The sequence below is a fragment of the Centropristis striata genome, chromosome 3 (genome assembly GCF_030273125.1).
Source record: "Centropristis striata isolate RG_2023a ecotype Rhode Island chromosome 3, C.striata_1.0, whole genome shotgun sequence".
Classification (NCBI taxonomy): Eukaryota; Metazoa; Chordata; class Actinopteri; order Perciformes; family Serranidae; genus Centropristis; species Centropristis striata.
This window is the reverse complement of record NC_081519.1, coordinates 33381123-33393886: the sequence shown is the minus strand read 5'-3', so window position 1 is coordinate 33393886 and position 12764 is coordinate 33381123. Positions and strand designations below refer to the sequence as shown.

The following is a 12764-nucleotide window of genomic DNA, read 5'->3' as shown; positions in this document are numbered from 1 at the left end:
TCCTGAACAATTGAAGTAAACTTTTCCTCTCCGGTCCTCCTCCTCTCTCTCCCCCGCTCTGGTGAAACCTCCGCAGGATCTCCATGAAGCGACGCGCCGGGTGATTACAGTACTTTCTTGGGGATTTTGCTCTTTGTAGACCGGGACATCATGTGGACGCCGACGGAGGACGAGAAGATCGGAGTGGGTGAGTGGATCCATGATGTTTTTCTGCCGATTTATTGGCTGTGTGTGTGTTTTTTTGATGATTATCCTGATTATCCAGCTGGCTGACTCTGGGAGGGTGCAGCTCACTTCAGCAGATCAGATTTATATTTGCTAATATTACAGTTTGGTACTTGAGATTCATTCTGCTGCTGCTTCTTACTCTGCAGTAAAATGTGATGAGATCCCACTGTCTTTCTCTGTAATACTTCTTAAGGGATGCTTGGAACTCCTCGGGGAGTTTAACGTGTTTTTATTTCTATTCTGTGTCTAAAAAATGCTCATAAACCCTTGTAATGTTCCTTTTGAGATAAGAGTTTAGGTGTTTCTGTTATGGTATTTTATATTGTTCTAATCTGACTGCATGTTTGTGCATGTATCTGCAATGGTCTGTAGTGCTTGGTATGGTATCTCATGGTAGACCTTATAAAGGGGTTTAGATGAAAGTCCATTTCTGTGCAGCAGCAGCAAATATGGATTTATAATATGTGAAGATAGAAACTGTGTGCAGAGTGAAGAGGATGCAGTGTTGTGAACAGTGTACTTACTGTTTGTGTTAATGGAGAGTGCAGTGCAGCAGGACAGCAGTGATTTATTAAGCAGTGTTATATTGCAGTGTAATGAGAGTGAGTGTTTTCAGATGAGAGTTGGAGGTTTAAGGGCCATTAGCCAATGATCTGCTGTTCAATTATTCTCTGTGTCCCTCCCTCTCTGCCTGAGTGTAGTATCTCTTACTGCACAGTCATTTTACACATGCACGCTCATATTCTGCAGCTCTGCTGGCTGCTTTCTATCTTCTTTATCTATCCTTTTCTACCCTTTATTGTGTCGTGCTGCGTTGCACTCCTGCCGAGTTTTCTGAAGTGCCACTTTGTTGCACCTGCAGCAGGTTATCTCTAGATTGCTTTGTGATTTTGTTAATGAAGCTCAGAACCATCCAAATACTCTTCTTGTGCACATATCTCAGATTATCTGCTGATTCCAGTGCTCTCCAATGGGGCCATTGTTATTGTCAGATACATGATGATGTCAGGGACTGCTGGGACTAATTAAATGTGACTGACACTGAATTTTATAATGAAAGTGATGAGGAGACTGTATTTAATATGGATCATTAACATCTGACACCCGACCCGCGGATTATAAACTCAATATCCAGGTGCTACAGCCCAAGTATTCAGACCCTGACCACATTATAAAGTGCCCAGTCTAATGTAATCCAGTGCAACAGCTTTGACACACATTTTACCTTTACAGAGCTCACAATGGCCAGTTTCAAAGAGGTGTTAGGAGAGCTGTTGGGCAAAACATTACAAATATTGCTAGTCCTATCAGGATAAATACAATCTGGATTCATGGTATGAGATATGGCCATTAGCAGGATAACTGTATGTTTACATACAGCAACACTTTATCCAACATGATGTTTGACAAACTGTTATAAGACCTGGTGCAGCACCTGAGCATGTTTTCACAGCGAGCAAGAATACAACATCATCTCCTCTCTCTGGTTTTATTTATAAAACATTTAGGATATCTTTTTTTCCCATATATAAAATTCTTAAGAATTCATTCAGAAAGTTCATTGCTCTTTGAAAGGGTTTACTTGCATTGTAATCTTATTATATTATTATATCAGTGGGTAGAATTGGGCTCAAAATGACAATAATGTTTGTTTGGACAATATATCACCAAAAAAAATATTTGTTGTAATAGGTCTTAATATTGCAATAAAAGAAAGATCCAGATCAACACCACTGTAAACTGCAACCTTATTAACAAATTTATATTATATCCCTGATATTGTCAATCAAAAGGCAATATTATAATCTTAATGTACGTATGTGTGAGCTGTTGGGGAATCCAGTTCTCCAAACCTCAGTCGTAACTCTGTGACTTTCTTCCACTGCCAATAAGTTCTAGGCTCCTTAATTGAGTTCAAACAGTGAGAAGATCGTTTCATGATGTCGTCCAGTCTCGGCAGCTGTTTGTGACAGTTTCTGAGTTTTTAATGAAGTCTCTGGCAAACTATTAGACAGTTTGTGATCAATGTGCCCCTGAGATCAGTGACAAAACAATCCGAATTTACAACAAAATTAGCATTAGGATTTAGAATGCGGTGCCAGAGCTCCTCCTGACAGCCAGCCGTATCGACTGACAGCTGCCGAGCCTTTCACAGTGACCGATCAGGCAAAACTCAACACCAGTGTGTGCAGAGGGAGGGAGCAGGGACCCCGCTGACAGGAAGTCGATGTAGGGAATCATGACTCCGGCACTCTGTTAATTGGAAAGAGACATTACCTGAATTTGAATGAGAGGCCGTGTTGTTGTTTTCTGCTGCTGCTTGGTACCTTCAGTCGGCTCCAGCTGTGGCCGCCTGCTGAGGCGTCTTGATTTACTCTGCTTGCAGTCTTCTAACACTAAAATGGGAATTGCCTCTCGGTTTACAAGGTTTCACAGTGCACGCTGGCACACATGATACAAGGACAACAACATAATAATCTGGAAGGCAACTGTAGAAATACAGCCCTCTGTAGACCGTCTGATGCTGAACAGTTAGGCTGCGTTCACACGAGATCAGGCTGTGCAGTGAGTGGCCACAGGGTTGTGTGGCGGTTGTGGAGGAGTGTCGCTTTAATTGCCCATTTGTGTCTCATGTTGTTGACTTTAACCATGGACTTATGAAGCAAGGTTATTTTAGTTAACGAAAACGAACGAAATAACGAAAACTAGAATTTAATTTTTTTTTTCTTTAACTGAAATAGAAATAAAAACAAGAGTTTTAAAAAAAACAAAACGATAACTAACAAACTGTATTGTGTGGTTACAAAAACTAACTAAAACTAACTATATTATAGTGAAAATGTCCTTAGTTTTCGTCTTTGTCACCTTTTAAAATCACTACTGTTTAGAGGTTTCAGAAGCAACTTCTGCAGCACAAGAACTGTGCTCTATTCTGCTTTTTTTCTAGTTTGCACAAATGTTGAGTATGTTTCAACTTCTCCACCTTTTTGGGGGGGGCATACCATGTGGCCTAAACACTCTACCCTCGGTCAAGCGATTGAGCCACACCATCAGATCTGGTCTGAAACCAGCCACAAGATCATGATGGTGATTTGTAACACTCAACATGAAAATCCACTCTGAAACATTTTGTTCTGGTTGGAGCTCGCAGCCATATAATAATATCTCCATAAGGAGCAAAGCTGCAATCATAGCGACGCCCACACGCTCACAATATATCTGTGAAGTTATTTTTCTGTGAGTGGAAGCAGTAAGTTCATCCATACAGTCTGTGGCTGTCTGAGACTTAATGTTATTCTCAGCAATCCATCCCACAGCATGTCATATGCAAATCACTGCTGTACTTCACAGTGACAGTGAATTATCCTCCGCCAGTGAAAGTCAAGTAATGACTGAACAGGTGCACAAAGAGAACAGGATCTGTTAATAAAAAAGTGACAAGTGGATTGTTTGAAAGTGACGAGCTCAGTGTTTTCCTGTAAGTGTGTTTAGTGTCTGTGGTTAATCCAGCCGTTTGTGTTTCTGCTGGGTGAGGCTGTGCATACCAAGGCGGCGAGAGTGGTAACTCATAGAGGCCTTCCAATGGAGTTGGGATGACTAGTGCCTGGTTGTAGAAAACAGCTATTCAGTTGGATGAATGCAGCTTTGTGGCACCCATAGAGGTTCCTGAATGCAGCTTCACCTCCCCCAGGGCTGCACAGCACAGCACAGCACTCAGTTCTCACACTCACAGATAACACAGAACACACACAGACGGGCAGACGGGCACAGAGACAGACACACGGACACACACGCACCTGCTAAAGGCACAGTAACTCTTTTTCATTTAAATATGTTATGCAAGCTTGTAAATTGACATTTAAAAGTACAAGTGGACCCAAGCTGCCCTCCAAACAAACACAACTCCAAACTGATTTTAAGATATTCAAACAGACAAACTGGTGGGAGTGAAAACAACAGGCTCTGCTGCAGGTTTGACTCCTGTTAAGATGTTGGTCAGATCACTGACACACACACACACACACACACACACACACACACACACACACACACACACCAGTAGTCAGGACAACTCTGACCCTGCTATTCATGAGACACACATGTCACACTACATCTCTCTCTCTCTCTCTCTCACACACACACACACACACACACACACACACACACACCAGTAGTCAGGACAACTCTGACCATGCTATTCATGAGACACACATGTCACACTACATCTCTCTCTCTCACACACACATACATACACACACACACACACACGAACACACACACACACACACACACACACACACACACACACACACACACACACACACAGTAGTGATACAACTGGGTCACAGTGGAAGTGACAGATGAGTGAAGGATTTCCTTCTTATGTCGAGCTTTGCACCTTTTCTTTTCTTTGACTCTTGTTTTTATTCCTCTCATTTTTTCCCTCTGACCTATTTATCCTGAACCGGCTTTTCATCATGCTGCCGGTGCTCGTGCTCATCTGTCACTGTTGCTTTTTTGCATTTGGAGAGATCCAGCAGGAGAGGGGCTGTGTGTTTCCTCTTGATGACGGAGTGACCTGCCAGACATCTTTAAACACATTTTAATGACCTTTTTTTTTTTTTACATTTTGTTCCTCCTGACTCTCAGGGGAATCTCAACATCTCTTGCAAATATTAGGCTCTAAACTAAAACCTGGCTTACATGTGTGATCCCGTGTGTTTTTCCTTAGAGACTTCTTCTTGTGTTTCTGCCTGAAGCTTTACATACTAGAAGCTGCATCTCTGAGGAGTTATATCCTCTCTTGGATGTCCCATGTTGCTACTGCTGGCAAGCGATTAAGGCGAGGATAATTCTTGATGCTGAAATATCCATATCGCCTATGGAAACTGACAGCAAATCAAGTTGATTGCGTTTGCTCCCGCCCCGTCACTCCCTCTCTGCATCTTTTCCTCGGGGTGCTAGCTTGGCCTTTTAATCACATCTCAAAGCAGCGAGTTAACAAGCACACATCACACCGATTCTCTTTGCTAATTTAGTCTGTTTTTAGATCTGTGTGTGTTGTGTTGTACAGTATTCCTCTCATCTCCCTCGGTGACGTAGGAAACAGGCAATCCTTCTCTCTCTCTCTCTCTCTCTCTCTCTCCCTCTCCCCCCTGCTGCCCCGTGGAAAGCTTAAACAAGTCTCACAGATACTATTCAGACTGCACTGTTTGGACTCTGCACTGTAATGTAGCAATTAAAATGAAATTACAGCCATTAAAATATATCAGCCAGCTCAGCTCTGAGGCAGGGAGCCTCTCTGTACAGCTGTACACTTTTTATTCAGCTGGACCGATCCTGAGTGGGAGTCATGGGGGGCTGAAGATTTGTTTCAAGAGTCGACACACAAATAATATGACTTTACTTTATTGTGGAAATATCTATACTTGGTATCTTTCACATGATAATGTGAATGTTTTAAACTTAATTTCTAACTGAATGTACACTAAAAGCCAAAAGTTTGGAAGCAAGATCAAATTTGTACAAAAAAAGATCATAGTTTCATTGCTATACTTTGCAACAAAATAAACGGGATTATTATATAAAAAAGTCACTTATTAGAACAAATTTTAACTATAATTATCAGGTCTTTGGGTTTTTATTGCTTAGACTTTGTGTGTCCTTCTTTCCTTAATGTATGAATCTGTACTCTTGTTTCTTTACTCAGCTGCTTCAATTTTAGCCATTTCTGTGGTAGTTTGTCAGAGATATGAACACAGTTGAGATTTATTGGGATTTTTGTATTCAATCTCTCAAAAGCCAAAGAGCTAAAGTGAATAATGCAAGCTGTGATTTGTTTTTCTTTTACTTTTGCACTGAAGTTGTGACTCTTCCAAATCTTCTCAACCCTAAAACTAAGCCCTTCTTTTCTTTTGTTAACATTTATTCAGCAATGGTCTGGTAACATCAATGTAAAGTTACATTGATTGACTAAAGTCAATTGGGGAAAATGGTTCAATTCAATAAAGGGAAAGTGTGATCATGCAGTAAACACATCCAACAATCCAAAGAATCCATACTGGTTTTTAAGAAAGCCATTGTGAACAGAAAATTTACATCATTTTTGGCTGAATGGCCTTGCCTTGTTTCCGTTTACTTATTTTTATGAAATCTTCAAAGTAGTGCTTAGAAAAGCTGAATGGAAGCGGCACAATTTGATTGAACTGCAGAAACAAGTTTTTTCACTCTCTTTAGGTGGTTTTGATGTTGATACACATGGGAAATGGAGATGCATTTACCCAATAACTTCTGAGATTATGAACGTTTGACTGATGAGCTGTTTCTGCATGAAACATCACCAACACTAGCTGACATGACAGATCAGTTAAAAGTTGCTGCATTGAACCAAACTCCTGAAGCTCTGTCTCCACTTTTTTTCCCTAGATGGTCAGATGTTAGAGGTGTGAATCACCAGAGGCACCACGATACGATTTTATCCCAATACTTGAGTCACAATATGATTCTATTGTGATTTTAAGCATTTTGCGATATGGAGAGTATTGCGATACAATATATTGCGATTTAACTGTTTAACTGCATTTTGTTTCCACAAAATTAAATTCAATCAATCAGAAAATTCTCAGTTCTGAAATGGACGGCAGCCATGTATGTAAAGAGACTGATCTGAAGAGCTGATTTTCATTGAGATAGCATGACATCAGAGGTCAAATGACTGCTCTGAAAATAACCATGAAACATAAAAAATAGCTGAACTTTGCAGCGTTATTGCAACTTCCTGCACGATATCCTGCTTGATTGAATTTTGCTCGACAAATTTCTGTGGAAAGACAGATGGCTTGGGAGGATATGTGCCGACAAATCATTTATTTATTTTGATCCATGACCTCCACTTCATCTCCTGAACTTCTAGGTAGGTTAAACAGCTTAGAGGGTCTGTGACACCAACTCCTTAATCTGGATCATCAGAAGTGGTTGTTCTTCATGATTAGGATTTTTTCTGTGAGGAGCTGTTTATAAATTAAACTCTAATCACCCTACAGTCAGCAGTTTGTGTCATTTGTGTGGTTGAATAGAACCAGAAGCCCTACCTGCTCTCTCGCTGTAAGCTGTGTGGATTGGAGCTTTGCACATGTACAACAATCACAGTGAGGCATTTAACAACTTAGCATTCCTGAGAGTGTTTGCTGACCCAGATTTATAGCTTTAATCATACAGCTTCTGTAAAATAAGAGCTATTCTCAGAGGAAAAAACATCTAATTTGGAAGAAATCCAACATGATTCCCCAGACGCTGGAACCTAACCAGGTCGCTGTTGTGCAGCGGAAACTGCTGACAGTTATAGTATGCCACAACACAGTGTAATGTTAATGTGTTGTTGCATTAGAATCAACTCAGGTTAATGGAGAAGCGGTGCAGCGTGACGAGTAAGGGACCGTATGGGAAAGGAAAGAAGCAGCAGGAAGAAGGAGATGTAGTAAACAGAGTGAGAGAGAAGCTGAGCTGGTGATGTGATGTTGTGTTTCCAGCTGAGGATTACTCTGCTGAACAGAGAGTGAAGTCATCACCACAGTCTCCAACACACACTCACACACCCAGCTCTCATGTGTGTACGAGTAACACTCAGTGTGAAAGCAGCGCTGCATTTGAATAAACATCTCCAGCTTCTGCTTCTCACCAAATAATTGCTACCAGCTAAACTGCACTTGAGATCTCTGCTCTCTGCTCTCTGCTCCAGCCTTGTGCACTAGTTCCACACCAATCATTAGCCTTGACTCTGTTTATTTACGCTTTCATAAAAGGTGTACCGATGAGTCAATATTTCCTGTTTCTGCACACAAGCAGTTCATTAGTTGGTGTTTATGGGGGCAAGCGGGGCGTCACGTTGGGGAAATGTCCTATTACATAATTATCTTATGATTGTAAAAAAGGGGAATTAATATCCAAGTAGGGTTCAAAAAAGCCTTTGAGAGCATCCTGGCACTTTCACAAGCTATAATTAGGCGCTACGGTGAACGCTCAGGTTACCCATGGCTGACTGAGCCACTTCATGTTTTATTCTCTGTGAGTTTCAGCGAGCAGTGCAGGAGGAGCTGCAGCCACTGCACATGTGTGCAAACATGCCCGGACCACACGCAAACAACAGACTTTAACATGAATTATTCATGCAGCTAAATTTTCACTTATGTTTCACCGTGAAAATAAACTGTACACACAAAAACACAGCAGTGAAAGAGAAATGTTGCATTTTTCCATCAGTCCCTCAAGTTGTATTTGTGAGCACGCGATGTGAGGATGCTGAAGATTAAAAGTAGGATGGAGTCTGAGCTGCTGGCTGCTGTCCGTGGTGCTGAAACACACCCAGCCAAGCAGAGCTTCAGATTGCTCCATCCTCGCCTCCACTCTTTGTTTTCTTTCTCCTCCGGTGCAGCTGACAGGCAGTCACGATGGAGAGGTCGTGGGGTTTTCAAATGTAGGCGGGAAGTTCATCACGAGCAGCAACAAGCCGCTCCATGCTGCACTACATGCTCACTCAGTGACGGAGTGCCGCCAACATTGAGTCGTGCATCAGATCCGCAGCTGAAATGAACCCCCAGGCAGCCCTGCTGTAAATTTATCCTGCATAATGAGCAGCAGGCAAGTGGGGAAGGAAAAACCAAAGACACAAACCTCTGAGATGGATCATGTTCAGAGCAACAGGACTTCAGCTGGAGCTTAGGGGCAGCGTCAGTGATGCACTTCATTGCTTTTCTCCATGGAAGCTGAACATTATTTACACATATCGCCTAATATTAACAAATCATCTTGAGCAGTTTCTCACTTAGGGACTTTGGCCTGCACACAGCAAACTTTGTTGCCAAATGTAAAACATTTATTTAGATATTGAACGTTTTCAGATACTTTCCCACATATTCAACTTGTTTGAAAGAAAGAACTATGAATCAACCGTTTCTTTTTTATTATCTGGAGCTCAAAATGTACCTGTAAAAAATAACAAATTGTCCTTGACATTAATGTAACTAGTGCAGTGCCCGTTATTATTATGCTTAGTTAATAAAGTTTTGTTTTTACTGTTTTCAATGGGTCAAACTGATGCAGAAGAAAGGGCTTAAATCTCTGCTTAGCATGCTAATCTAAAAGTACATTAACATGAACCCAATTAGCTGATGTACTATATTGCAAGTAAGTATCTCATATCAAATGAGTATGGTCATTACTCTAAGCAACATGAATGTCATCCCTGAATCACATAGTAATGCAACATAAGAAGTGAATAAAGCTAAATAGACTTACAGATGAGATGAGTCAGGCGTGGAAATCCAGAGTGAATTGTGTTACTGACCAGGTGTAGGCCTATCACACAATGGGGCGGAGCTCCCCGAAAATGCGTCTGATCAGAAACAGTGCAATGCAGCAACACGTCCTACGTAAGTAATGATATTTTGAAAAATGAATTCAAAAATCTTCAAAATAGAGGATGCACACCTTCGTGCCATGCACAAGCCACATACGAAATCTGAGGTCAGTCTGACTAACGGTCAGAGAGGTATACCCTAGACACACACACACACACACAGACGCTTCTTGCTTTATAGATAGATCTTAGTGAACCAATCTTCACATCAGGGTGCATTAGATCCACCTATATTACTTCCAAAAATGTCAAAACGAAAGAATGACAAAAGAAAACACTGAATCTGTCATCATGTTGGTTTTAACTGCTATACCAATGACAACCAGGATCTTCTCAATCGAAGCCCAGCACTGAATCCTTGTCCGACAGGCAGTTTTAGGGAAATGTAATGTTGTTAAACTGATTTTTATCAGATCAGATAACACTCAAATGCTAATTACACACATGTGAACTAACCACAGACACTTACTGTGGCGTGCTGCTGCAGAATGAATAGATGAAAAACTCAAATGGATATTTGACATTATTCTTGGCATGAAAAACACATTGTTTTTGGCTGGTGAAGCTTCTTGTTGCCTGGCAGTCTGACAGATCTGGACAAATACGGGGAACACTAAAGTAGTCCCTTGTCATCAATGTGTGTACTGGCTAATTATTTTTGTGTACTCTAGTATTTGTTGCAGATTCCTACTTATTGGCTTGTATGTAATCTTGCTGTCAGTGTCGTGGAGACTCAGTGTTGCTGTTGACACACGCTGTGTCCAAAGCTTTGAGAGCTGAACCCCCTGTGGACTCTGGGAGGGTCTTTATTTTTGTGTGTGTGTCTCCTCTCAGATTCTCTTTAGACTTGAGACTTCAATCTCTCTGTCTGAATGTATCTGTCACTGTCTGCCTCCTGTGTATCAGTGAGCTGCTTCCATCTGGAACTTCTCCTGTCTTTATCTGCATCTGTCCTCTCATGGCCCACTTCTCATGTCTGTCACTGAAATAGAAATGTCCTTTTTAAGATCTTATTCCAATGGCCTCCATTAAAAGTAGCAATTTCAGCTCTGGCAGTTGTGTTGTGACTTATCAGTTTCCTTTCCTTTCCTTCGTCTGTGTCCTGAATATTGTCTCTTTTTTGGGTAATTTTGTATCTTTTTTGGTAGTTTTTATGTTTTTTTTGTGTCTTTTTTGTCATTTTGTGTCTTTTTGTCATTATGTTTCTTTTTTTGTCATTTTGTTTCTTTTTTTGGTCATTTTATGTCTTTGTTGCCATTTTGTGTCTTTTTGGGTAATTTTGAGTCTTTTTGGGTAATTTGTGTCTTTTTGTGTCTGTATTGTGTATTATTTCCATGTGTTTTCATGAAAATATAGTTTTCTCACAGAAACTAGAAGGGCACCGACCTTCACAAAGTCCTTCACCTTATCTCTATCTGTGTTTTGTGTAATTCAGCTCTGCTTTAAAATTTAATGTGCTCCTCTTCAGCCCACGCTGCACCTTCTCACCAAGTTTCATGGAAACCTGAGCCGAGTGCAGTAATCCTGGTGTAGAGCACACAATGAATCCAACAAATACACTGAAATGAAAACAAGCCTCTTTGGCGAAGGTAACTCAGGCACTTAGCCAAATTAAATTGACTAATATTATATTAATTTTCAAATTTAGACAAAGACAATTCACTGTTCGTATCCTGACTGGCTTTAACTGGGGCAGCTAACATATTGTGACACTCTGTTTTCCATCCTGAATATAATGCAACTGGGAAAAGGCTTTAAAAGTAGCTGGATAACGATTCCTCTCTGTCTGCACTTGGCTCTTCTCTCTCTCTCGGGTCCCCGTGGTTTCTGGGGAGTGAGTTGGGGTTCTGTCTGAGCAGCGACTCGTCATCTGGTTTGTATGCACAAAGAGGACAGCTCATCCTATGAACAGGGAGAGTAAGTAAAAAAAGTGACAAAATGACAAAAAAATACACATAATGACAAAAAGACACATAAAACCTGCCAGCAGCAGTAACAAAAAGAGGACACAAAACGAAAAACAAACAACCAAACAAATCCCACAAAGAAACTTAATTCAGAAAATATTCCTTTCTTGTAATCAGTCTTCTCTTTTCTGTCTTTGTTGCTGTTCTGTGTCCTGTGTTGTATCTTTTTTGTCATTTGATGTCTTTTTTGGTGTTATTTGTCTTTTTTTGGAGAGGGGTAATTTTCTTTTTCTTTTTTTACAAAATTTGTGACACTTGTGGGCACTTGGAAAAGTGTTTATATATAAATTCAATTTTATTCCAATTTTTAAAGATTTAACTTGCAGGAGGATCAACCTGACCCCCTTTTCTGGTGATAGCTTTTTTTTTGTTTTCCAGCTGTCAACTTTCCAACTGTCAATTCTAACAATATTATTTTATATTTTCTTGCTGCACAAATACAACATATCGTAAAGTTTCAATCTGTGGTTCATGTGTCAGGGAAACTTTGAGAGTGAGAGTTCTGGTGTGGATGTGGGCTGCATCTCTCTCTGGCAGAGAGCCAGTGGGCGTGTGTGTTTGTGTGTGTGTGTGTGTGTGTGTGTTTGTGTTTGTGTGTGTGTGTGTGTGTGTGTGTGTGCGTGAATGTATGCGTGCGTGTGTGCGTGCGTGTGCATGTGTGTGCAGCATTCTCGAGGAGATTTCCGCCGTTGTTATGGTTACGCTCCGTTTCCGCAGACACCCTGGCAGGACTGGTTTCACTATCCCCATAACAACGGTCCAACTTCTCAGCTTCCTTCCAGAGGAGCAAGCAGCCCGATCGCTGCCTCACACACGTCTCTGACCTGCTTCACTGAAAACACAGCACAAGTTTAGTTGTAACTGAACTTTGGTTTCACAGCTTCAGCTCACATGAAGGTGTAAGGTCGAGCCAATCAATATTACTCTGTACTTGAACGCCACCAACCACCGGCAGGATTGAAACTCTGTGATTTAAGCATCACTGAGCTGGTAAAAAGAGGAGGCTGTTTACATAGAGCAGAGAGGAGAGGACAGGAGAGGCTGTTTACACAGAGCAGAGAGGAGAGATAAATTAATTTTATTCAAATTTTTAAAAATTGAACTTCTTTTCTCTCTTTTTTTAATGATTTATAACATGTGTATTGTGCACAAAG

At 40.9% G+C, this 12764-nt stretch overlaps 1 protein-coding gene across 1 annotated transcript in view; it reads left to right on the top strand.

The window, feature by feature from the left end:
• LOC131966009 (dedicator of cytokinesis protein 3-like) overlaps window positions 1-12764 on the top strand; it is a 223979-nt gene that overhangs the window by 2512 nt on the left and 208703 nt on the right. The window contains exon 2 of the mRNA XM_059328541.1: window positions 77-187. Within this exon, the coding sequence (XP_059184524.1) occupies window positions 151-187 (37 nt within the window). The 5' untranslated portion in view covers window positions 77-150. The remainder of the gene's footprint in view (window positions 1-76; window positions 188-12764) is intronic.